Source organism: Phoenix dactylifera, chromosome 6, assembly GCF_051530095.1.
Source record: "Phoenix dactylifera cultivar Ajwa chromosome 6, Ajwa_hap1_PhDact_Kaust_v1.1, whole genome shotgun sequence".
NCBI classification, from domain to species: Eukaryota; Viridiplantae; Streptophyta; class Magnoliopsida; order Arecales; family Arecaceae; genus Phoenix; species Phoenix dactylifera.
Window position 1 is genome coordinate 2,449,520 of NC_143195.1, and position 22,617 is coordinate 2,472,136.

Genomic DNA, 22,617 nt, shown 5'->3' on the forward strand with positions numbered 1-22,617 from the left:
GCTGGACGCACTTCAGACATCGGTGACTGGGCTTCAGGCGTCGGTGACAGAGCTCTCCACTACACATAGCAGAGCCACCACGTCTATCATCGCACAGCTTGGCCATGTGACAGATGCAGTCACCCTCCTCATGGAGCAGAGCCGATTGAGAGGAGGAGCCACATCCTCGAGAGGAGGAGCCACATCCTCCAGAGGAGGAGATGCATCCTCGAGAGGGGGAGCCTCATCCTCGAGGAGGCCATAGATGTTTTTGTGTTTTGTCTTGTTTTGCTTTACTTATTGTATTCTCAAATGTATTCACATTCATATCAATACAATGAGTAGACATTTTATCTTCAATTATGTGCCATTTGATGTGCCATTTGTTGATTGTGTGTGATTACCTCCTTTTTGGTATGATGACAAAAAGAGGGAGAAATATGTATAAAATATGGTAAAATATGTAAAAGGGGAGAAATATTAAAAAATATGTAAAAGAAATCAATGGAAATCAATATAACGATAAACTCTTAAAAACACACACAAATTTGTTCTAAGAGGATTCGGTACCTCGAGGCTCATTATCTCTCTTTTGGGGCTCCTAATGGAGTAATCTCCAGAATCTATTCAAGGGATATTCGGAGATTAGCTGAATCCTACTCAAGAACAAATTGACAGATTTTCCCTCTAAAAAGATAAAATTCAGTTCAAAAACTTCAAAGCATTAAAAGGAAATTCAGAGAATCAAAACATAGTTGAATGCATATGTTGAGGGGGAGAATCTGAATTTTAATCAAGCTAAATCATTAATGACATATAAGCCAAACAATTGATTGCATAATATGTACGCTTATATAATTCCAAATGAAAGGGGGAGCTTTAACTCCGAAATTTAATGTTTCACTCCTTTCAAACTTGGATAAATTAAATTATCAGACATTTGAATTCATTTATGGATTTTACTTCATTGTTTTATGAGCAATTCATTTTACATATACTCAAAGTTTTGTCATCATCAAAAAGGGGGAGATTGTGGAGTGATTGATTAAAACCCCATTTGATTTTGATGAGCTCAAAGCAATTGAGTATATCTTGTGATTACTAATGAATTCAATTGAGTGTTTCAGTGAAAATCCTGTCCAAGTGTTTCTAGACTTGGTTCATAGTATTTTGGATAAGTTAAGAAGTCTGCATGAACCAATGTCTGAGACTCGAGTCCACTCCCGAGTATCACGAGTCGACTCCAAGCGTATCAAGTTCACTGGCACGAGCTCGAGTCGACTCCAGATTAGTACGAGTCGACTCCGACTGAGAACAGAAAGAAGAACAGAAAGCTTCATCTCAGAACCTGTCAACGAGTCGACTCCTGAAGTGCGCGAGTCGACTCCAATGTTCACCGAGTCGACTCCAGGGAAGTAAGAGTCGACTCCAAGCAGTCACAGGCAGAAAAGTCAGAGAGCAGTTTTCGGGTCTGAGATTCGAGTCGACTCCAGTGGAACGCGAGTCGACTCCGATGGTTGGCAGGTCGACTCCAAAGAAGGTAAGAGTCGACTCTCAGAGGAACACAAGGAAAAAGTCAGAGAACGATTTTCGGACTCTGAGATTCGAGTCGACTCCCGCAGTACACGAGTCGACTCCGAGACTGAGTGACCATCAACAGACAGAAGACCATGTTACTGCCTCTGAGATTCGAGTCGACTCACAGACAGCTCGAGTCGACTCCAAGACAAGCTACACGTCAAAAGGCAGAAGACCAACTTTCGGAAACTGAGAGCCGAGTCGACTCCAAGGAGGTTCGAGTCGACTCCAAGACTGGATGAGCCAAACGACAGAGAATCGAGAGTTCGAGCTCTGAGATTCGAGTCGACTCCCAGGACAGTCGAGTCGACTCGAGTGGACAAAATTCAAATTTGGATCCACGGACTTCAGTGGATGAGCCGACTCCAAAAATTGCCAGGTCAACTCCAGAAGTTGGCGAGTCGACTCCAGGTCAAGACGAGTCGACTCCCAGTCAAGACGGCAACTTTAATTCAAATTTGGAACAGTTGCCGAGTCGACTCCGGAAAAGCGTGAGTCGACTCCTGCTACAGCCGAGTCGACTCCTGATCGCGCGAGTCGACTCCAACCCACCAACGGTCATATTGTCAGGCTGCGCAGAGTATGCAGAACGGCCAGAAAAAGCAGAGTAACGGCTAGTTTCCGTGGGGATTGGGTTAAATAGCCACAGTGGACTGTAGCAAGGCAGAGAACAGAGATTCCACTCCAAGCATTCAAGTTTTCAAGCTCTCCAAGTGCTCTTAAACGAAAAAGGGGAGATCTGCATTTACTGCTCCAACAACTTCTTCCCAACAATCAAAGCTTCCTCCTCCTGCATTCAAGTCGACCACTCTTTCAAGAGGAGACCGGAGTTCCAGAAGCCATACCTCTTCACCAGCTTAAAAGCGTTTGAGGGCTTCTAACTCCTTTACGATTATATTGTCTTAAGTCTGCTTTTTGAGAAGCTATTTTCTGTTTTCTTCTATCTCTTGTATTTACTTGATTCAATCGGGGGATTGAATCAAGGAGTTTAAGGTTGGTTGGTGAGCCAAGTTAAAACCAACGTGTGTAAGGGTTTGATTGTGAGCCCGGAAAAACAATCGGGATTGGTTCTAGTCGGTGAGCCTGGAAAAACCGACCGAGTTCGTTGTGAGCTCGTAAAACAACAAGTTTGGTTGTGAGCTTGCAAAACAACCGGCTGTAATCCAAGGGGGTTATAGTGAAATTCCCAAGTGAGACTTGGGGAGTGGACGTAGGAGCAAGGGTTAGCTCCGAACCACTATAAAACTTTGTGTTTGTAGTGCATTGTCTCTCATCTTCTTCCCCGCACATTACTCACAGCACTAGGCGTTAATTAAATAACTTGCTATAGTTTTTAATTAATCATCCACAAAGTTTTAATTAGCCAAATTATATTAAAAACCCAATTCACCCCCCCTCTTGGGTTGTCTATCTGGGCAACAATATGTTTTACTTCTAATTCTCTTCTCCATATGGGCTATCAAACCACTCGGTAATTCATGAGAGGGAATAGCTTTAACCCTGCACGAGGTAATGCATTCTTTCAATCGAAGGAAGGCTTGGCCGCCCCAAGGCAGCTCCAGATAAGCACATTCATGAGGAAAGATTAATATAGGATCGGTATTTACCTTTTTTTTTCTTTTTTTTTTTGCTAGGACGGGTGGATCATACCTGATGGGTACGGATACACCCAATAAAGTCAAAAAATAGATTACCACGGAGTGCCAAGGGCAACTCCCCATCTCCAGTCCACAAGGTGCCTCCGGAGTGACAAGCTATATACGCAGCCACCCAATCCGCAGCACCATTGGCTTTACGGTAAATATGCTTGGCCTGAAAGGCCCCACTGTCACTCACCATAGCCTAAATGTCACGGGGCAATGGATGTTCACAGCCGTTACCCCTTGGACCCCTCCGGATCCAACTGATAACGGTGGCTGAATTCTCCTCCAAGATGATGGACCTGGTCTGTAACACGCACCGGGCATGGCGAAGGCCCGCCCAGGCAGCTATCAGCTCCGCATACGGAGCCGAAGTGTCAAATAACTTATTACCCCCAGTAGCCACAACCCAAGCAGACGGGTTCCGAATAACAAAACCCGCACCTCCCCTCGTGCCACTATCCAGGACTGATCCATCAAAGTTGACCTTAAGAAAACTCGGGGGTGGGGGCTTCCAGGTGAAAAACACCGTACGGGATACTGCCGAAACAGAATGGGAACTTCAGATGTCCCGAGCTATCAAGGTCCTTCAAACGAGGATAGTGTGACACAGCTCAACCGTCTGAACGCGAGCACTCTCGACCACAAGTCTCGGCGACATACGTCGTTCGCCGAATGTACGAGCATTCCTGGCCAACCAGATCTGGTAGGCAGTGCAACTCGCTCAAACCGCCTCCTGACGAAGCACTGGGGACTCCGAGCCCTGACACATGGCCTGTAAGAACTGATCGTTACGGCTCCACACCACCTGCGGGACCCCTACCATACGCTAAGTAACTCTAGCCCATGTGCACTGAAACAAGGCATGGTCCACCGTCTCGACCATATACCGCAAACCCCACACTCCAAAGGAATCCTCAATCCTTGACCTCCAAGTACCGCTCTCGTAGGAAGGTGGTCCCAGGCCACCTTCCAGAGGAACAACGCGACCCTCGGGTGGAGTCCCAATCGCCAGATTCAGGCACAATCCGGACTAGGCTCATACTTCCGCTTAAGAATGCGGAAAAGATCGCCCATCCTGACCCTGGTTCTGGTAGAGGAACTCTACACTCGTACATCTGGTCCACCACTCCGTGGTAAAGAGAGGGAACGGACCCGCTCCGCTAGATGCTTCCCGAAGAATTGGGCCAATCGAGTCTCATCCCAACCGCCCCCCCCCCCCCTCCCCCCCCTCCGGGGTCATAAGATCACAGACATGTGGTATTTACCTTTCGATCTGCCTCTTTTGACCGATCTTCTCTTCCCTCCGTAATTTGATTTCGTCCATTCTTCTCTTCAACCCGTTCACTCCCATCATTCTGCAGGCCCTTAGCCGCCATCACAGACTCTACCAACTCCCCCCACCGCCGTCTTAGATTCATCTTCTACGCCAGTTGATGCGGAAGCCGGCATTGCTGGATGGTTCAACGTCGGTGCCTGAGTCGGGGCAATTTGGGTGTGTGGGGAGTTCTTCTTTTTGCCAGTTGGATCCTGTGCCCAATCGATTTGGCCCAGCCCAAATCTTGGACTCTACGTTGCAGTCTTCCGAACCAAACCCAGAGCGAACTGCATGGGCCCTTTTGAGAATGGGCTGAGGTCGAGTTCGATTAAGATGAGAATCCATGCCATCGATGGCAATTTTTTCCATTGAATCCCCGTAGCAGTCTCCTCTGATTCCTTGCCTTCGTTATCTCTCATAATGATACCTCTTTCCTTCTTTGTAGTACCGCACGCACAACAATAGATATGTATGCCTTCATAGGCAAATGGTTGCCATATTGGAAATCTGAATACAAAGTGATCGCCTCCAATAGGAAAGCCCTCGAAGTCCTGCCAATCTCTGCTAAAGTTTTAAAGATTAGATTTGGTAGGGGTGCGCCAGGCCCGTGCAGCAGTGCAACGCATGGGCGACGCTCGAGGGCCCCGATGGCAAGCCACCGTGATGGGCTCTCCCACACAAAAAATTAATTTAATATCATGGTGGGCTGATGGCCCACGTATCAGATATTAAACTGATAAGAACAGATACTACACTTGATCTTAGCCAAAAGGCCGAGAAAGGTATGATTTCAAAAGGAGGCTTCGACCTTCGTTTATCGCAACAGTGGCTCCTCCCAATAGCTCCCCCTTCCGATGTGGGACTAAATGTTATCAAGGAGTTTCGAATTTAGCCCTTTTCTTTCTATTCCTCCCATATTTTTGATATGCTGCAAAACAAATTGCATTGATGGCAAATTCTAATAGGCCAAGATAGAATTTTTGCACAGCTAACAAAAATTTGCCATAGCCAAATGTTAAATTTTCTATGACAAAGATGTTAATGGAAAGATCGTTACTTTCTGTAAGATAGATCGCTACCATTTACACCAAGATTGAGAGCTCGAAGATAGTAGCCTAGCTATAGCGTAAGCGAATTGTCTATTGTTGCATCCTATCTTATGATCCCTCTGAAAATTAGTCCGTTAACAGGGCCTACAATTATAGTAATTGTCAACTTGATGGTGCCGAGTCATATTTCATCCAGAGCTGCCATGGATTTAAAAGACTTCTAACTAGATAGGGCAAGCGTACGATCACCTCAAAGCTCTAAGCAACCAGGCATTTGATCCTCTATCTTGCAGTTCAAATAGGGTCTCCGGATCACCTTTGAGCTCACAATAGCCAATTCTACTTGATTAAACTCCCCGCCAGCTCGAGCCAACTTGAAATGCCATACTAAGCTCAAGGCAGCTAAAATGCATGGTTGCATCTTGTCGCAAGTCATTTCCTTCTTGTATTAGATATAAAATCTAATCTGTTTGGAAATTTTACAAAAAGGATCCGATGATTAGTTCCCTGTAGACAACTCCAATTTCTTTGAATAGTGTTTTTTTCTTATTCTTATTATTTTAAATAATGCATATGATTTGAATTCTGGATCGAGGAGGTACCAACCAACTGAGCTAGCAGTTGTTACATTATATTTTTGGAGATAGAACGTGAGACGGAACCTTGATAAAACTTCTTTCTTTCATCTCCTGTACCTACAAACCTTCCTTTCATGAACATTCTCTTATGTTTGATGCAAATATTGTTTCCTTTGTCACTGACGGTTACTGGGTTAGGAGGAAGTTTTGTGAATGCTTTTGGAGAGGACGCTGCTAGGTCCATTAAGGCGACTCCTGTGTACCAATATTGACGGAGCTGATAGGTTTAGGACGAGGGATCGGAGTTGTATCTTTCCTGCGAAAAAAAAAAATACCTTGCTTTGTGCCAATGCATTATTGAATCATTTACTAGCCATTTTGAGATCTGTGTAGGCATATGGATGACGGCTTCGGAGCGCTTTAGATATGTGGTGGGCGATCTTAGGGCTCATTTGGTTCGCAGAAAAATTTTTCTTACTGAAATATTTTTTTTTTGAAAGATTTCTGAGAATATGATATCTAGAAAAATAGTTTTGGCATGTTTCGTTGATCATAGAAAAGTGGCATATTTTAGAGAGGCTTATATTTAGTTGAGCATTTAGTTTCTCAGAAAAGTTGTATAAAATATCTATTATATATTTAATAAAGAAAAAAAATTTATCTATAGATTTTGATGGTTTAAAGGTGCTTTTTTTTAAAAAAAAACTAATTTTTAATAGGTAGAAAAATAGCTTTTCTCACTACCGCCCATTTTTTTTTTTTTGGTACATCGGCAACTCACCTACACTTAGTATGAACACAGCCCAAAGAGTCAGACAAAAGAGACAAAACGGAGTTGTGGGTCTCCCAAAGAAAATCTCCAGAGTGATGAGTCGCATATGATGCCACTCAATCTGCAGTGCTATTGGCCTCTTTGAAGATATGAGTGGCCCGAAATATAACACACTCATCTAACAAAAAGCGAATATTATGAAGCAACTGTGTCCCCTCGGGCTCCAAGATCCCCTCAATCACTATAGCAGAGTCCCCTCTCAATCATAATACAGTCTGCCTCCAGAAACCTCCCGGCACGGTTGCCTCTTCTAGGCACCCGCCTAACATAATTTAAAGATAAGATTTGGTAGGGGTGCGCCAGGACCGTGCAGCTGCAACGCATTGGCGACGCTTGCGGGCCCCAATGGCAAGCCACCATGGTGGTCCCGCGCCCGGAAAAAAATTAATTTAATATCATGGTGGGCCGATGGCCCATGTATGAGATATTAAATTCTCAATAGCTTCCACTTCTGATGTGGGACTAAATGTTATCAAGGAGTTTTGAATTTAACCCTTTTCTATCTGTTCCTCCCATATTTTTGATATGCTGCAACACAAATTGCCTCGATGGCAAATTCTAATAGGCCAAGATAAAATTTTTGCACAACTAACAAAAATTCACCACAGCCAAATGTTAAATTTTCTATGACAAAGGTGTTAATGGAAAAATCATTACTTGCTCTAAGACAGATCCAATCTCTTTGAATGATGCTTTTATTATTATTATTATTATTTTAAGTGATGCATATAATTTGAATTGAGGAGGTACCAGGCAACTGTGCTAGCAGTTGTTACATTGAATTTTTGATGAGAGAATTTGAGACGGAACCTTGATAAAACTTCTTTCTTTCATCCCCTGTACCTACAAACCTTCTTTCTTTCATGAACATTCTCTTATGTTTGATCCAAATATTGTTTCCTTTGTCACTAACAGTTATTGGGTTAGGAGGAAATTTTGTGAATGCCTTTGCAGAGGAAGCTGCCAAGTCCATTAAGGCGATTCCTCTATCCCAATATTGATGGAGATGATAGGTTTAGGACAAGGGATTGGGGTATCTTTCGTGCGGAAAAAAAATTCACCTTGCTTCATGCCAATCCATCATTGCTTTATGATGGCTTTCAGAGTGTTTTAGATGTGTGGTGGGTGATCTTAGGGCTCGGTTGGTTCGTGGAAAGAATTTTCTCACTAGAATTTTTTTTTGGATTTTTTGCATGGATATCTTTTTAAATATCGAATTTTGCGTGAATACCCTTCCAAAATTGATATTTGCATGTATACCCTCGTAAAATACTTGTTTTGCTATTTTACCCTTTTTTATTTTTATTTTTGCATATATACCTATACCATCTAACGCCGTTAAAAAATTAATGGTTTCAAATTAAAATGACTAAAATACTCTTAATGGGTAGGCATGCAAATAGAAATTTTTATAAGGGTATACAAGCAAATAGTAACTTTACAAGGATATTCATACAATTTTCTATATTTAGAAGGGTATATACGCAAAAAAAATAATCCTAGTAGATGAAAAGAATTTAGATATATTAATTAATGTGATAGCCTTTATAATCCTATATTTATTGGGAAATGCATTTGGTTCTATGACCAGAGGCCTGTTTCTTTATCATGAATATAACAAAAATATACAATAGGATTCACAAATTGGCTGTATCTGATGGACTCTTCGTTGTGAATGCTGTGAGTAGGTCTAGATCTCAGCTATTCTGTTAACTGATTGTATTGAGCTTCTTCTTTAAATTCTAATTTTATGTTGGATAGTGTGTTACTTCTATGAATTAGCATATAATATTCAATTCCAAATATTGTTCTATGTGTCTATTAGAATGAAATGTGAAGCATTTCATAATCAAACTATATTAGAGTCAGAGAAACAGATGGTGTGAATTATTATTATTATTATTATTTTGGTTTAACAGATATTGCATTGAGCTTGAGTCATCGTTGTTTACTTATTTTCAAGGTAGATATCTAGCTTGCAGATCCACTTGGCATATCTTTTAAATTTTTTGTTGTACCCTTTTTGATTAAACATAGAGTTGCATCCTGACAATGAAAGATAAGAGAGATTTGGAAGATTTGAAGAATGGATTGCGTTCACGACTAATTTTTGGAGAGGATAGATTTAGGAGTAAGAATTGTTTATCATTTATTGGATTATAGAACAGGAAGGAAGGAGGAAGGAGATCGCGAGCGAGCTGTATCGCGTTTTCGGGCCGACCTCGCTCCCCATGGCCTGCGTGATCTTGATCTCGCTCCCCATGGTCCGCGTGATTGCGATCTCGCCATTGCGATCGCGATCCCGATACGCGGGGGGCGGGCAGGGGGGAAGTCGCCGATGGGGGGGGGGGGGCGGTGCGGGGTCGGGGGGAAGCCGGGCGCCGCGCCCGGGGGGGGGGGGGGGGGTGCGTCGGGGGGAAGCCGGGCGCCACGGGGGGGGGGAGCCGGGCACCGCACAGGGCGGGGGGGTGGGGGTGGGGTGGGGGGACGCGGCGGTGCGGGTCGGGGGGAATCCAGTGTGTGAGAAGGGTGAGGCTAATAACGTCATTTCAAATTTTAATTTTATTTTTAATTAATATAAATATGATTTTTTTAATACTGTTAGAACTATTAAGGAAATTTGTATAATAACAGAGTTTGATGAGGATATACATGCAAATATCAATTTTAGAAGGGTATTCACGCAAAATATGATATTTAGAGGGATATCCATACAAAAAACCCTTTTTTTTGAAAAGATTCTTGAGAATATGATGTCTAAAAATATGATTTTAACATATTTGGTTGATCATGAGAAAGTGACATTTAAAAGTAATTTATATTTAGTTGAGTATTTACTTTATCAGAAAAATTGCATGAAATAAAGAAAAAAATTCTACCTATATGAATTTTAATGGCTTAAAGTTACTTTTGAAAAAAAAAATAGCTTTTCTCATTAGAATGCTACTTTTCCATCTTGTCATAAGCCTCGGTCCGTTGTAGTCTTGAAGTGGAGAGTAAGGTGGTAGTAAGCATCGCTTCGCCCTTCTGCCATCCATCGCCATTTTCGATAATCTCTACCCCTCCTGGATCGACCTCTCTCCGATGGTTGCCTCTACCAGGCCTCAAGAGTCAGCCTGCAGCCACCCCTTCGCCCACGCAGGCTGAAAGTCTGAAACCCCGCTACGAAATGAGGCGAAGAAAATGAACAAAATTTAGAGCTTAGATTTGGTAGGGGTGCGCCAGGCCCGTGCAGTAGTGCAACGCATGGGCGACGCTCGAGGGCCCCGATGGCAAGCCACCGGGGTGGGCCCTCCCCCACAAAAAATTAATTTAATATCATGGTGGGCCGATGGCCCACGTATCAGATATTAAACTGATAAGAACAGATACTACACTTGATCTTAGCCAAAAGGCCGAGAAAGGTATGACTTCTAAATGAGGCTTCGACCTTCTTTTATTGCAACAGTGGATCCTCCCAATAGGTTCCACTTCCGATGTGGGACTAAACGTTAACAAGGAGTTTTGAATTTAACCCGTTTCTATCTCTTCCTCCCATATTTTTGATATGCTGCAACACAAATTGCCTCGATGGTAAATTCTAATAGGCCAAGATAGAATATTTACACAACTAACAAAAATTCGCCACAGCCAAATGTTAAATTTTCTATGACAAAGGTGTTAATGGAAAATTCATTACTTGTTGTAAGGCGGATCGCTACCATTTACCCTGAGATTGAGAGATCGAAGATGGTAGCTTGGTTATGACGAAGGCAAATTGTCTATTATTGTCGCCTATCTTATGATCCCTCTAAAATTTTTTTCATTGACGGGGCCTATAATTATAGTAATTGTCAGCTTGATGAACTGCAATAAACAGACTCTTGCAAATGCAACAAGTGATCTTAAGATTCCTGAGGCTCGGATTGGAAGAAGCACGGAGTCATATTTCGTCCAGAGCTGCCATGGATTTAAAGGACTTCTAATTAGATAGGGAATGCGTACGATCACCTCAAAGCTCTAAGTTGCAACAAGGCATTTGATCCTCTATCTTGCACTTCAAATAGGGTCTCCGGATCACCTTTGAATTAACACCAGCCAATTCTACTTGATTAAACTCCCTATCAGCTCGAGCCAACTTGAAATGCCATACTAAGCTCAAAGCAGCTAAAATGCATGGTTGCATCTTGTCGTAAGTCATTTTCTTCTTGTATTAGATATAAAATCTAATCTGTTTGGAAATCTTACAAAAAGGATCCGAGGATTAGTTCCTTGCGGACAACTCTAATCTCTTTGAATGGTGCTTTTTTCTTCTTATTATTATTATTTTAAAAAATGCATATGATTTGAATTCTGGGTCGAGGAAGTACCAACCAACTGAGGTAGCAGTTGTTACATTATATTTTGGAGATAGAATGTGAGACGGAACCTTGATAAAACTTCTTTCTTTCATCTTCTGTACCTACAAATATTCTTTCTTTCATGAGCATTCTTTATGTTTGATACAAATATTGTTTCCTTTGTCACTAATGGTTACTGGGTTAGGAGGAAATTTTATGAATGCTTTTGGAGAGGAGGCTGCTAGGTCAGACATCTCAGCGGCGGGATTGGATACCCGCATCAGATCGAAGTTCCATTTTTTTCCATTAAGGCGACTCCTCTGTCCCAATATTGGCCGAGCTGATAGGTGTAGGAAGGGGGATCGGAGTTGTATCTTTTGTGAGAAAAAAAAAATCACCTTGCTTTGTGCCAATCCATCATTGAATTATTTACTAGCCATTTTGAGATCTGTGTAGGCAGATGAATGATGGCTTCGAAGCACTTTAAATATATGGTGGGTGATTTTAGGATTCATTTGGTTCGCAGAAAAAATTTTATCTCGCTGAAATATTTTTTTGGAGAAGATTTCTGAGAATATGATATCAAGAAAAATGGTTTTGGCGCGTTTGGTTGATCATGGAAAAGTGACAGCTTATATTTGGTTGAACATCTAGTTTCTCAGAAAAGTGTATAAAATATCTATTATATCTTTAATAAAGAAAAAAATAACCTATAGAATTTGATGATTTAAAGGTGCTTTAAAAAAAATTCTAATTTTTAATAGGTAGAAAAATAGCTTTTCTCACTACCGCCCAATCCTTTATTTTTTCTAGTGCGAACACAACCCAAAGAGTCAGACAATAGAAGAGAATACAAGAGAGACAAAACGGAGTTGTGGGTCTTCCAAAAAAAATCTCCGGAGTAATGAGTCGCATATGATGTCGCCCAATCTGCAGTGTTTTTGGCTTCTCTGAAGACATGAGTGGTCCGAAATACAACACATTGGCCTAACAAAAGGCGAATATCATGAAGCAATCGCGTCCCCTTGGCGGCACTCTCGGGCCCCAAGATCCCCTCGATCACCATAGCAGTGTCCCCCTCAATAATGATGTGATCTGCCCCTAACACTCGTCTGGCGTTGCAGCTGCAACACTCGCGGGCCCACAAAAAATTAATTTAATATCATGGTGGGCCGATGGCCCACGTATGAGATATTAAACTCCCAATAGCTTCCACTTCCGATGTGGGACTAAATGTTATCATGGAGTTTTGAATTAAACCCTTTTCTATCTGTTCCTCCCATATTTTTGATATGCTGCAACACAAATGTCTCGATGGCAAATTCTAATAGGCCAAGATAGAATTTTTGCACATCTAACAAAAATTCGCCAGAGCCAAATGTTAAATTTTCTATGACAAAGGTGTTAATGGAAAAATCATTACTTGCTCTAGGACAGATCACTACCATTTACACTGAGATCGAGAGCTCGAAGATAGTAGCCTATGACAAAGGCAAATTGTCTATTATTGCAGCCTATCTTATGATCCCTCAAAAATTTGTCCATTAAGAGGGCCTACAATTATAGTAATTGTCAACTTGATGAACCACCGCAATAAATAGACTCTTGCAAATGCAACAAGTGATCTTGAGATTCCTGAGGCTCAGATTGAAAGAATACCCGAGTCATATTTCATCCAGAGCTGCCATGGATTTAAAAGAGTTCTAATTAGATAGGGCAAGTGTACGATCATCTCAAAGCTCTAAGTTGCAACCAGGCATTTGATCCTCTACCTTGCAGTTCAAATAGGGTCTCCGGATCACCTTTGAGCTCACAATAGCCAATTTTACTTGATTCAACTCCCAGCCAGCTCGAGCCAACTTAAAATGCCAAACTAAGCTCAAGGTAGCCAAAATGCATGGTTGCTTCTTGTCATAAATCATTTTCTTCTTGTATTAGAGAATATATTGATCAGCAATGAAAAAAGCAAGCAAAACATGAGGTCAGAACCCACAAAAATGTACTAAGAGATGCTCCTCAGATTCATGACAGTGGAGCATGGGACAATAATGAGAATTCTCTTTGGTTCTCATCTAAAATGGGCACCATGAAGTAGGACACTATATGCAATTGAAGAGGCAGGCTTATACTCCCTTTACAATATAACAATTTAAGTTAGCTCACTAAGACTGATACAGGAAAGCAAAAAGTAGGTACTTGTAAGAGCACAATATGAAAGATAAGCCTGTCATATATAGCATCACTTTCCATTGAAATTATCCAACTTTCCAGTATCAACCATTTTCGTGCATGTAACCAGCAAACAGAAAAAGCTGAAAGTAGTTGAAGCCTTTAAGGTGCAGCAAATACTCCACCAAGCAATAAGTTCACCAAAGCAAAGAAATATATAAGCAAACCTATTTTGGATGATGGATAATAATCAGTTCGTCTTTCAGGCCCGAGGAAATTAGGTTTGATCAGAAGGCAAGAAAGAGATACCTCTGCACCAAGATGTATTTTAACATCTACCAAAATCAAAAACAGCATTATCTCTCTGAGAAGGGTCACATAATATAAACAATAAAGTCTACAATCTTTGTTATGTGAATTAATTTTTTCTGGCCAGTCTAAATTATAAACCTGCTCTTGTATCAGTCGAAACACATAATCTGTACAATTGAAAACAAGTAACTCAAAAAGTAAAGAAGATGCCTTTACATGACCTCAAATGAATAACTCCGCACTATGTCAAGCAATGGAAGAGAATATCACAAAGCAGAATGTTTTATAATCAAGTTTATTATTAAATAATCAAAAAATAAAAAACAACTAAATGAATCTTTGTACTGCCAAAGAAAATTATACAACTGAAGAGTCAAAATCTAAGGATGTTTGAAGATCTGGTGCACGTTTAAATTATCTACAATATCAGATGCAAAAGAATTAAATTTCGCCAGAATTGCATATTTTCAGGCTTACATCCAGGAGCATGCTCTGCTCCCATGGAAGACTATTTTGCTAAGCATTTGGTTTTGGTTCACCAACATTTACTACAGAATTGTTTCCATGAAAATACTCTGCAAGTGTGCTATATACAAGACTATCAGGTTTGACACCATCTGCTACCATCTTATTGTAAAACATCCTGGCTTCAGCTAATCTTCCAACTGCACAAAATCCACGAATCAAAATTCCATATGCCACAACATCAGGCAACAAGCCCCTGTTCACAGCGCAGTGAAAAGCCAGTGAAGCTTCTTCCAACTGGCCTGCCTTGCAAAGGCCATCGATAAGAATGCTGTAGCTAATGATATTGGGGGTGACATGATTATTTAGCATTTCTTCATGGAGTGCAATTGCATTTTTGAAATTTTGAGCTTTGAAACGACCATCTACCAAGCAACCGTAGGTGACCACGTTGGGCAACGGACCCTTATCGAGCATTTTATTAAAAAATAGCATCGCTTCATCCATTCTGCCTTCTTTACAAAATGCATCAATCAGAATTGTGAACGTAATAGCATTTGGCTGAAGACCTCTTTCATCAGGCAATTTTTCATAATATTCAATGGCTTTATCAATTGTTTTCACAGAACAGAAGCCGCTAATCATCGTATTGTATGTCACAATGTCTAGCTCCCATGCCCGTTCATTAAGCTGGCTAAACAATTTAGATGCCTCTTCCACATGGCCCTCCTTAAAAAGACCATTTATTAGAACATTATAAATAAACATATCAGGATCAACACCATTCATAAGCATAATATCATAAACTCTAAATCCGGCCATGACATTATTATGTCTACAGAAGCCGTCAATCAAACTGCAGTATGTTACAACATCTGGCATAAAACCTTTCTTCAGGATCTGAAAGAGAACCATAGTTGCTTCCCTCAATCTCCCTTCATCTGCCATTCCCTTGATAATCACACTGAAAGTAACTAAATCTGGTTCTAGGTTTTTCACTACCAACTGCCTGAAAACCCTTAGCATATCTCCTAATCTCTTCGCTCTACACAACCCATCAATCAACACATTATAAGTTACAGTATTAGATTTCAAACCTGACTTGATAAGTAACCTGAGGGCATCATTCATCCTCCCCAATTTACAAAGACCTTTTATTAACACACTATAAACAAATGCATCTGGAGAAAAGCCCTGGTTTATCATAAGTTCATACAGTTCAAATGCTTCCTTCAAATTCCCAGCATTGCATAGCCCATCAATCAGGCTGCTATATGTCAAAACATTCGGCTCAATCCCCTGCTTCAAGATTCTAGAAAAAATTCCACAAGCCTCAGCAACTCGGTCATTCTGACATAGCCCATTAATCAAAATGCTATAAGTGACAACATTAGGCAATACATCTTCCTCCAACATTCTCTTGTACAACTCGAATGCCTTCTTCACATCTCCCACTCTAACATATCCATCTATAAGTGAGCTGAAGATCACCACATCCGGCTTAAGTCCATCATTTAAGCCCCTTCTAAGGAGACCATGCCCCTCATTCACTCTGCCTTCCTTACATAACCCATCAATCAGAATTCCATAAACTACCAAATCAGGAGCAATGCCCTTCTCTACCATGAGCTCATAAACCCCAACTGCAGAATCCACTCTACTGCCTTTACAGCACGCACGAATCAAAGTACTATAAGTTACCACACTTGGCTCCGGACCAATTTCTAACACCAAATAAAATAAATCAGAAGCAGTACGGAACCGATTCCCCTTGCACAGAGAATTTAGAAACCTATTAAAATCATAAATTCGCGGCACAAAACCTCTCTCCATTAGAACTCTGTGCAAGTTCAATACCTTTTGATCATCTGACTTCCCTAAGAATGCATTCATTAGAGTGTTATAACCATCAGATAATTCTCTGTAAATTTCCAGCATCTCATCGATTTGGCCCACAGTGACCAAAGAATCTAATAGCTCCTCAACTACGAGCGGGGAAATGCTGATACCCATCTGCCGAGCCCGAAGAAAAGAATCCACTGCTCGGTCTGTAATCCCAGCGCGACAGCAGCATTCAGTCAAACAGCTAAAGGCCATTCCAGGATCGGAACATAGCGACTGAGAGCTGCCCGGGAAAGCCGAGAGAACTTCGGCAAAACTGAAGTTTTGGATCATTCGGTCGACGAGTTGGCGCGCAACGTCGAACATTTGGCGGCGGAGGGCGGCGTGGGCGGCGGCGGAGAGGGAAGGGAGGGTGGGGGAGAGGTGGAGGTGGCGCTCGGACCATTGGAGGAAGCGGACAGCGGAGGCGGGATCGGAGCGGAGGAGGAGGAGGCGGAGGACGGCCTCGGCGTGGTGGGGGCGGAAGCCGGAGAGGGAGAGGGGGTCGAGGGGATTGGGGGGGTTTGGGTGGGAGAACGCGGAGGCGATCTCGCGAAGGGTTTGGGAGGAGATGGGGTCGGAGAGTTGGGGGGAGGGGAGGGAGGAGAGGGAGCGGAGGAGGAAACGGGGCTCGAGTTTGAGGACCAAGTGGTGGAGAAGGAGCTTTGGGGAAGCAGCAGCAAGAAGCATGGGATGCGTCTCCCACGGAGAAGCCTAAACGAGGATAGCCGTTTCTTCAAAGGATGGAGAGGGGGTTTAGATTTAAAATTATCATCGCGTGATTGAGTTTTTAGACTTGCGCTTTACGATTGTATTATTATTATTATTATTATTATTTTTGCGCACCGGCTCCTCACACCAAGTTTATATAAGTACAGTTAAAAAAAATCAGAAAAAAAAAATTGAGAAAAAAACATCTGCTTGATTCACCCAAAAGAAGTCCTTCGAGCAATGTGCCGCGTAGGAGGCTCCCTAGTCTGCAGCTGAGTTGGCCTCCAGGTATACATGTGTGGCCCTGAAGGAGCCGCAGTCTCCTGCCATCTGTCGTATATTAAGAAACAAGGACTGCCCATCCGACTCGAAGAGTTACCCATAGATTTCCTCGATCACCGAGATCGAGTCACCTTCTAGGTGGACGTACTCCTTACCCAGAGTGTGCCTCGCGAAGGAAAGTTCCTTCCATACCGCCTGCAGCTTCGCACTAATAATAGAGGTGTCGAAGATCCGTCGACTGCCAGCCGCTACAAACCTGGAGTAGTGATCTCTGATAATAAAACCCACCCCCCCCCCCCCTCTCGCCTTGCTCAACTGCACCATCATTAAAATTCACCTTGAGAAAGCTAGAGCGTGGAGTCTTCCAGGAAACATAAGCAAACCTAGCCACTGTCACAGCTGGATGGGAGACCTAGGTGTCCCTAACCGCTTCAAGGGAATAGGATATTTGATAGGGACATGGGAGCCGATTATGTCCCCGCTTAGTCCACCATTTTATTTTTCATATTTGTTTTATGTTATTTCTGGGCTTGTTTGCATTTTAGGGCTTATTTATGTTATTCGTGGGCTTATTAGGATTTATTTCTGTGTAAGGGGATTTATGCAAATTGTATATTTGGGCCCTATATATAGGGAACTATTTTCATGATTAGGGTTTAATGAAAGATTAAAAAATCCTTTTCCCCTCACGTCTCCCTCTTCTTCCTCCTCTCTTCTTCTTCCCTTTCTCCTCCTCTTTGCCTCTCTTCCTCTTTATTCTCCTCTTCTTCTTCTTCCCTCTTCCTCTATCTTCGTATTTAGCAGTTGCAGCAGTCATTCCGCGTAATGACTGCTGCTGCTAAATACGAAGACAGAGGAGGAGGGAAGCAGAAGAAGAGGAGAATAAAGAGGAAGAGAGGCAGAGAGGAGGAGAGTGACCCCTTCCCGTGCCTCCCTATGCCGTGGGATTTCAAATCTCATCGGAAGAAACACCGAGACAAAAAAAAAAAGAAAAGAGAACTGTTCTTCATCGGCTGGTTCTTCCCCGTCGTCGCACGTGAGCCACCACCGCCATCCGTCGCCGCCAGCACCACTGAACCACCTCACAACGCCGCCACACCACTGACTGCTGCCGGAGAACCCCGTCGGTGTATGGTGGAGCAGCGCCGAATTTCAGGATTCTGGTTGGCGCACGAGCTCTACGCGGTACCCCGACCACGGATGCCGGAGCGTGTTGACGGGCCTCGCGCAACTCCTGTTGCCAAAAAGAAGAGGAGCATCGTCGCCCTTCTTTCGGCTCTGTCACTCGGATCCGCCGTAGCAGCCGTCGGCCACCGCACACAGGAATCCACCCGCCGCCGCGTTCGGCCGTCGCTTGTCGCTGCCGACCACGGAGCCGCGGCCGCGAACTCTGTCGCCGTTCTGTTCGGCCGATCCGCGGCTGCCGCCAAGGAGATCGGATCGTCCTCCTGAATCGGTCGGGAGGTTGAAGACGAAGACGAGTAACGGGTTAGTTCTAAACCCGTTACCCACAACCCGGTAGCCCGGGTCCAAAATCCCAAAAAAAAAAGAGCACGTGAGCTGCACGTGCTAGCTCTAACGGGTATCGGAATGGGTTGCAACTGAAACCTGAACCCAATAACCCGAACCCGTAAGGGTTCAAAAAAAAAAAAAAAACACGTGCCTTGCATGCGCCAAAAAAAAAAAGTAACACGTGCCTTGCACACACCAAAAAAAAAAAAAAAAAACCCTTACCTCTGTTCATCATCCCGATCAGCCGCCGCTTCCCATTCTACCGCACCGACCACCCTTCGTGAACGCCGTCGCCGCCACCGCCTTTGCCATCAACGCCTCTGCCCTCGTCCACCGTCGCCGCCACCGCTTCACCATCACCGCCTCCGCGCCCGTCCGCCGTCGCCACCCAAGCGCCACCTCTCCACGTCGTCCTGCCGCTTCATCGCCGTCGCCGAGCATCTCCTTCCCCACGGCCGACTACCGCACCGCGGCCACCTCCCTGCTCCGCTACCTCTTCGTCTTCCCCGAGCCGTTGCCGTCGTCGCCTCCACCGCCCGAACGTCTTCTTCTCACCGCCGAGCCTCCTTCGCCGCCCGGGCGTCTTCTCCTCGCCGCCGAGCCCTCCTCCGAGCGCTGTCTCCTCCGAGCGGGTCATCTGCAGCGCCCCTTCGCCGAGCTACATCCGGCCCTCTCTTCTCACTCGAGACCAGGAGGCCTCCGAGTGGTGCCAACAGGTCACACCCGAGCTCCACGAAGCTTGACCCCAGCTCGTGGACAGCAGGCCGCAAGTCCAGATTTCCCCCACCTGACCCGCGCACCAACCTTCCTTGAGCGCGGTCCAGGCCCAGGCGGTTTCAGAACGGGCTTGGTCCAAGCCCATGTGCCGTTTGCTGTAGCGCAGCCCAAGGCCACTCGGCCGCAAGACCTTATTTCAGGCCCGATCCAACACCTTTTTTCAGCCCATTTCAGAAGCATAGGAGCCCTTGTGCTGCAGATCCAGGCCCATCACTCCAGCTAGCTCCGCCCGATGCTAACTTCGTGCTCGGAACTCTATAACGGATGCTTCTGGTTGACTGCATCCACCACAGGTGACAAGTTCTTTTTTCTTTTGGGCTTGTTTATCTAATTATGTTCTAGTTCTCTTGCATGACATTCCTATTTTGCAAACTTACTTTCCTGTCAAACTACAAAATCTAGAACATCTATTACCACACCCATCCTTTTCACCATTTAAATCTAAATATTAAATTAGCACACCTTAGCGACAGGATAATTCTCAACATCCGTCGATCAGATTACTTTAGGATTAGAACGACTGTAATACGTGCTTGCAACCTAACTTCTTATAGTGACTAATTTCCTACTTTAATTCTGAAATAACCAAAGTACAAATTAGTAATATTTAATTTTAAGTTATGTTTGTGAAAATTTGTTGATTTCCAAATTCATAGTAGGTTGCATTAGTAGATTGTCCTGCATTACATTTAGTAAGTTAGGGTTCATTAGTAGCATTGCATGTCTTATCACCAACTAGTATAATCCCTGTATGCCAACCCATAGTGGTCGGGAGTACCTCCTCACTGGCTCTCAGACCCCTTTAACCTCCATGGACCCCAGAGTTCTGCAAGATCTTGTGGAACAAATCGCTGCATTACGAGCTGATCATGACGAATTCAAATGAGAGATCCGTGCCCTAGTGCAACATCCTAGGACTCCTGAACCGTCAACCCCAATCGCAGCTTATCCCGAGCTTGATTTGGCCACACCACCTGTAGCTTTTCCCCATCCCTCTAGGAACCAACTTCCTCCTAATCACCAACGCGATCTTGACGAGCGACTACTTCGTACCGTAAGAGTAGATGCCCCCATATTTGCTGGTCAATTAGAGCCGAGCGTGTACCTTGATTGGAGAGTAGCCATGGATAATTATTTTGAGTGGTACGAAATGACTGATGATAGAAAAGTACGGTTTGCTAAAATGAAGCTTATTGGGCAAGTTCACTGCTACTGGCATAACGTTGAACATATGCATGAGACCCAAAGGTTTCCTCATATCACCACCTAGGAGGATATGAAAGAAAAGTTGAATGAGAAATATCTGCCATTCTCTTACCGACAACGCCTTATGGATAGGTGGCAGAAATTAACTCAAGGGACATCAACCGTTGCCAATTATATTGCACGATTTGAGGAGTTTCATATGGGATGCGGTGTAATCGAAGAGGAGACTGTTACCCTCTCTAGGTTTTAGGCAGGACTCCGCAAGGAGATCCAGAAAGAATTAATCCTTCGAGATATTACCATTCTTGGCCAAGCATACCAGTTGGCTCAATATGTGGATAGTTTCTTACGGATCCCTGTAGTGAGACGTAACGACTTCCGACCCATGATCCTAGGAATCCGACTTAATCAAAATTATCTCTCACAATCCAGATCACCTCCCAATCTTTCGAACCAGTCCGGTTCTAGCCAAGCACCGACTAGGACATCCCCGATGCTTGTCCAAAATTCGTCAAATGATAAAGGAAAGGGCATACTAGGTTCCAACCCTCCTTCGAGAAGCCAAACCCAATATTTCAGGTGCCAGAAATTTGGCCATATAGCGTCCCAATGTAATGCCAAGACCTATCTAATGACTGAACTTGAAGTTGGGACCCAGGAGACTGAATGTGTCGAAGAAGTCTATGAACCGAACATTGAGGATTTTGTAGAAGACTTTGGAGACGAACAGACCGGGTTATAGTTTATCTAGACTGAACCCCAAAATGAGCCCACTGATCGGAATGACCAAAACCCTAGGCTTCATGTGGTTAGGTGTACTCTAGCTCAAACCAAGACTGAACAAGATTGGCGTAGAACCTTCCTATTTTACACGTTTATTAAGATCAATGGTAAAACATGCAAAATCCTATTTGATAGCGGGAGTTGCATCAACGCCACTGCGTCTGGAGTTGTTTTCCGCCTCGGTCTGAAATCTACCCCTCATCCCAATCCATATAAGGTAGCCTGGGTAGATAAGACGTCCATCTCGGTGTTGGAAAGATGCCTTGTCCCGATTCAATTCTTATCTTATAAAGACGAGATCTGGTGTGACTGCCTTCCGATGGACGTAGGTCAAGTCATTCTAGGGAGACCTTGGTTATATGATAGGGACGTCACACTTCATGGTCGGTCGAATTTGTGTAGCTTTATGTTCCAGGGTCGGAAAATTATACTGAACTCATTACCTCCTAGAGAGTCCGCCCATGAAAAGAAGAGTGCTACACTATAGAAAGGTGAGTCACTTCACATCATTACTTCGAAAAAGGTAATGAAAAATATCGAAAGCCAATCACCTGTGTTTGCCCTTGTGGCTAGAGTTATCAATGTGGAGTTGAATCCTAAGCACCCACCCGCAGTAGTCCCCCTGTTGGAGGAGTTTCACTCTGTTTTTCCTAAGGATCTTCCAGATACACTTCCTCCGATGCGTGATATCCAGCACATAATTGACCTCATTCCTGAAGCATCCTTGCCAAATCTTCCCCATCATAGGCTCAACCCAAACGAGCATATTGAACTGAAACGTCAAGTTGACGAACTCCTCACTCGAGGGTATATTCGTGAGAGTTTGAGTTCCTGTGCTGTACCCGCACTCCTCACTTCCAAGAAAGATGGCTCTTGGAGGATGTGCGTCGATAGTCGTGCTATCAATAAAATCATAGTTAAGTATCATTTTTTCATTCCTCGACTGGATGACCTTTTAGACTATATGTCTGGTGCTACAGTTTTTTCCAAGATCGACCTAAAGAGTGGGTACCACCAGATTCGGATTCGTCCTGGGGATGAATGAAAAACTGCCTTTAAGACCAAAGATGGACTCTACGAATGGTTAGTAATGTCGTTCGGGTTAACAAATGCTCCTAGTACTTTTATGAGGGTGATGACATGGATCTTTCAACCTTTCTTGAATAAATTTGTTGTTGTATATTTTGATGATATGCTCATCTATAGTCAAACTCAAGAGCTCCATC

The 22,617-nt window shown here is 43.6% G+C and overlaps 1 protein-coding gene and 3 non-coding genes across 4 annotated transcripts; all 4 read right to left on the reverse strand.

Annotated features, from left to right (window-relative positions):
• Nucleotides 1-5,104: 5,104 nt before the first annotated feature.
• On the reverse strand, nucleotides 5,105-5,301 carry LOC120108009 (U2 spliceosomal RNA). The gene has a single exon (XR_005509556.3). It is a non-coding gene; the product is annotated as a U2 spliceosomal RNA (small nuclear RNA).
• A 1,962-nt stretch (nucleotides 5,302-7,263) lies between these two features.
• On the reverse strand, nucleotides 7,264-7,455 carry LOC113462526 (U2 spliceosomal RNA). The gene has a single exon (XR_003384994.3). It is a non-coding gene; the product is annotated as a U2 spliceosomal RNA (small nuclear RNA).
• Nucleotides 7,456-10,185: 2,730 nt separating this feature from the next.
• On the reverse strand, nucleotides 10,186-10,382 carry LOC113462524 (U2 spliceosomal RNA). The gene has a single exon (XR_003384992.1). It is a non-coding gene; the product is annotated as a U2 spliceosomal RNA (small nuclear RNA).
• Nucleotides 10,383-14,053: 3,671 nt separating this feature from the next.
• On the reverse strand, nucleotides 14,054-16,863 carry LOC120108004 (uncharacterized). Its single transcript, XM_039121531.3, has one exon. The coding sequence runs from the start codon at nucleotides 16,808-16,810 to the stop codon at nucleotides 14,291-14,293; it is 2,520 nt and encodes an 839-aa protein (XP_038977459.3). The 5' UTR covers nucleotides 16,811-16,863; the 3' UTR covers nucleotides 14,054-14,290.
• Between the last annotated feature and the right edge of the window lie 5,754 nt (nucleotides 16,864-22,617).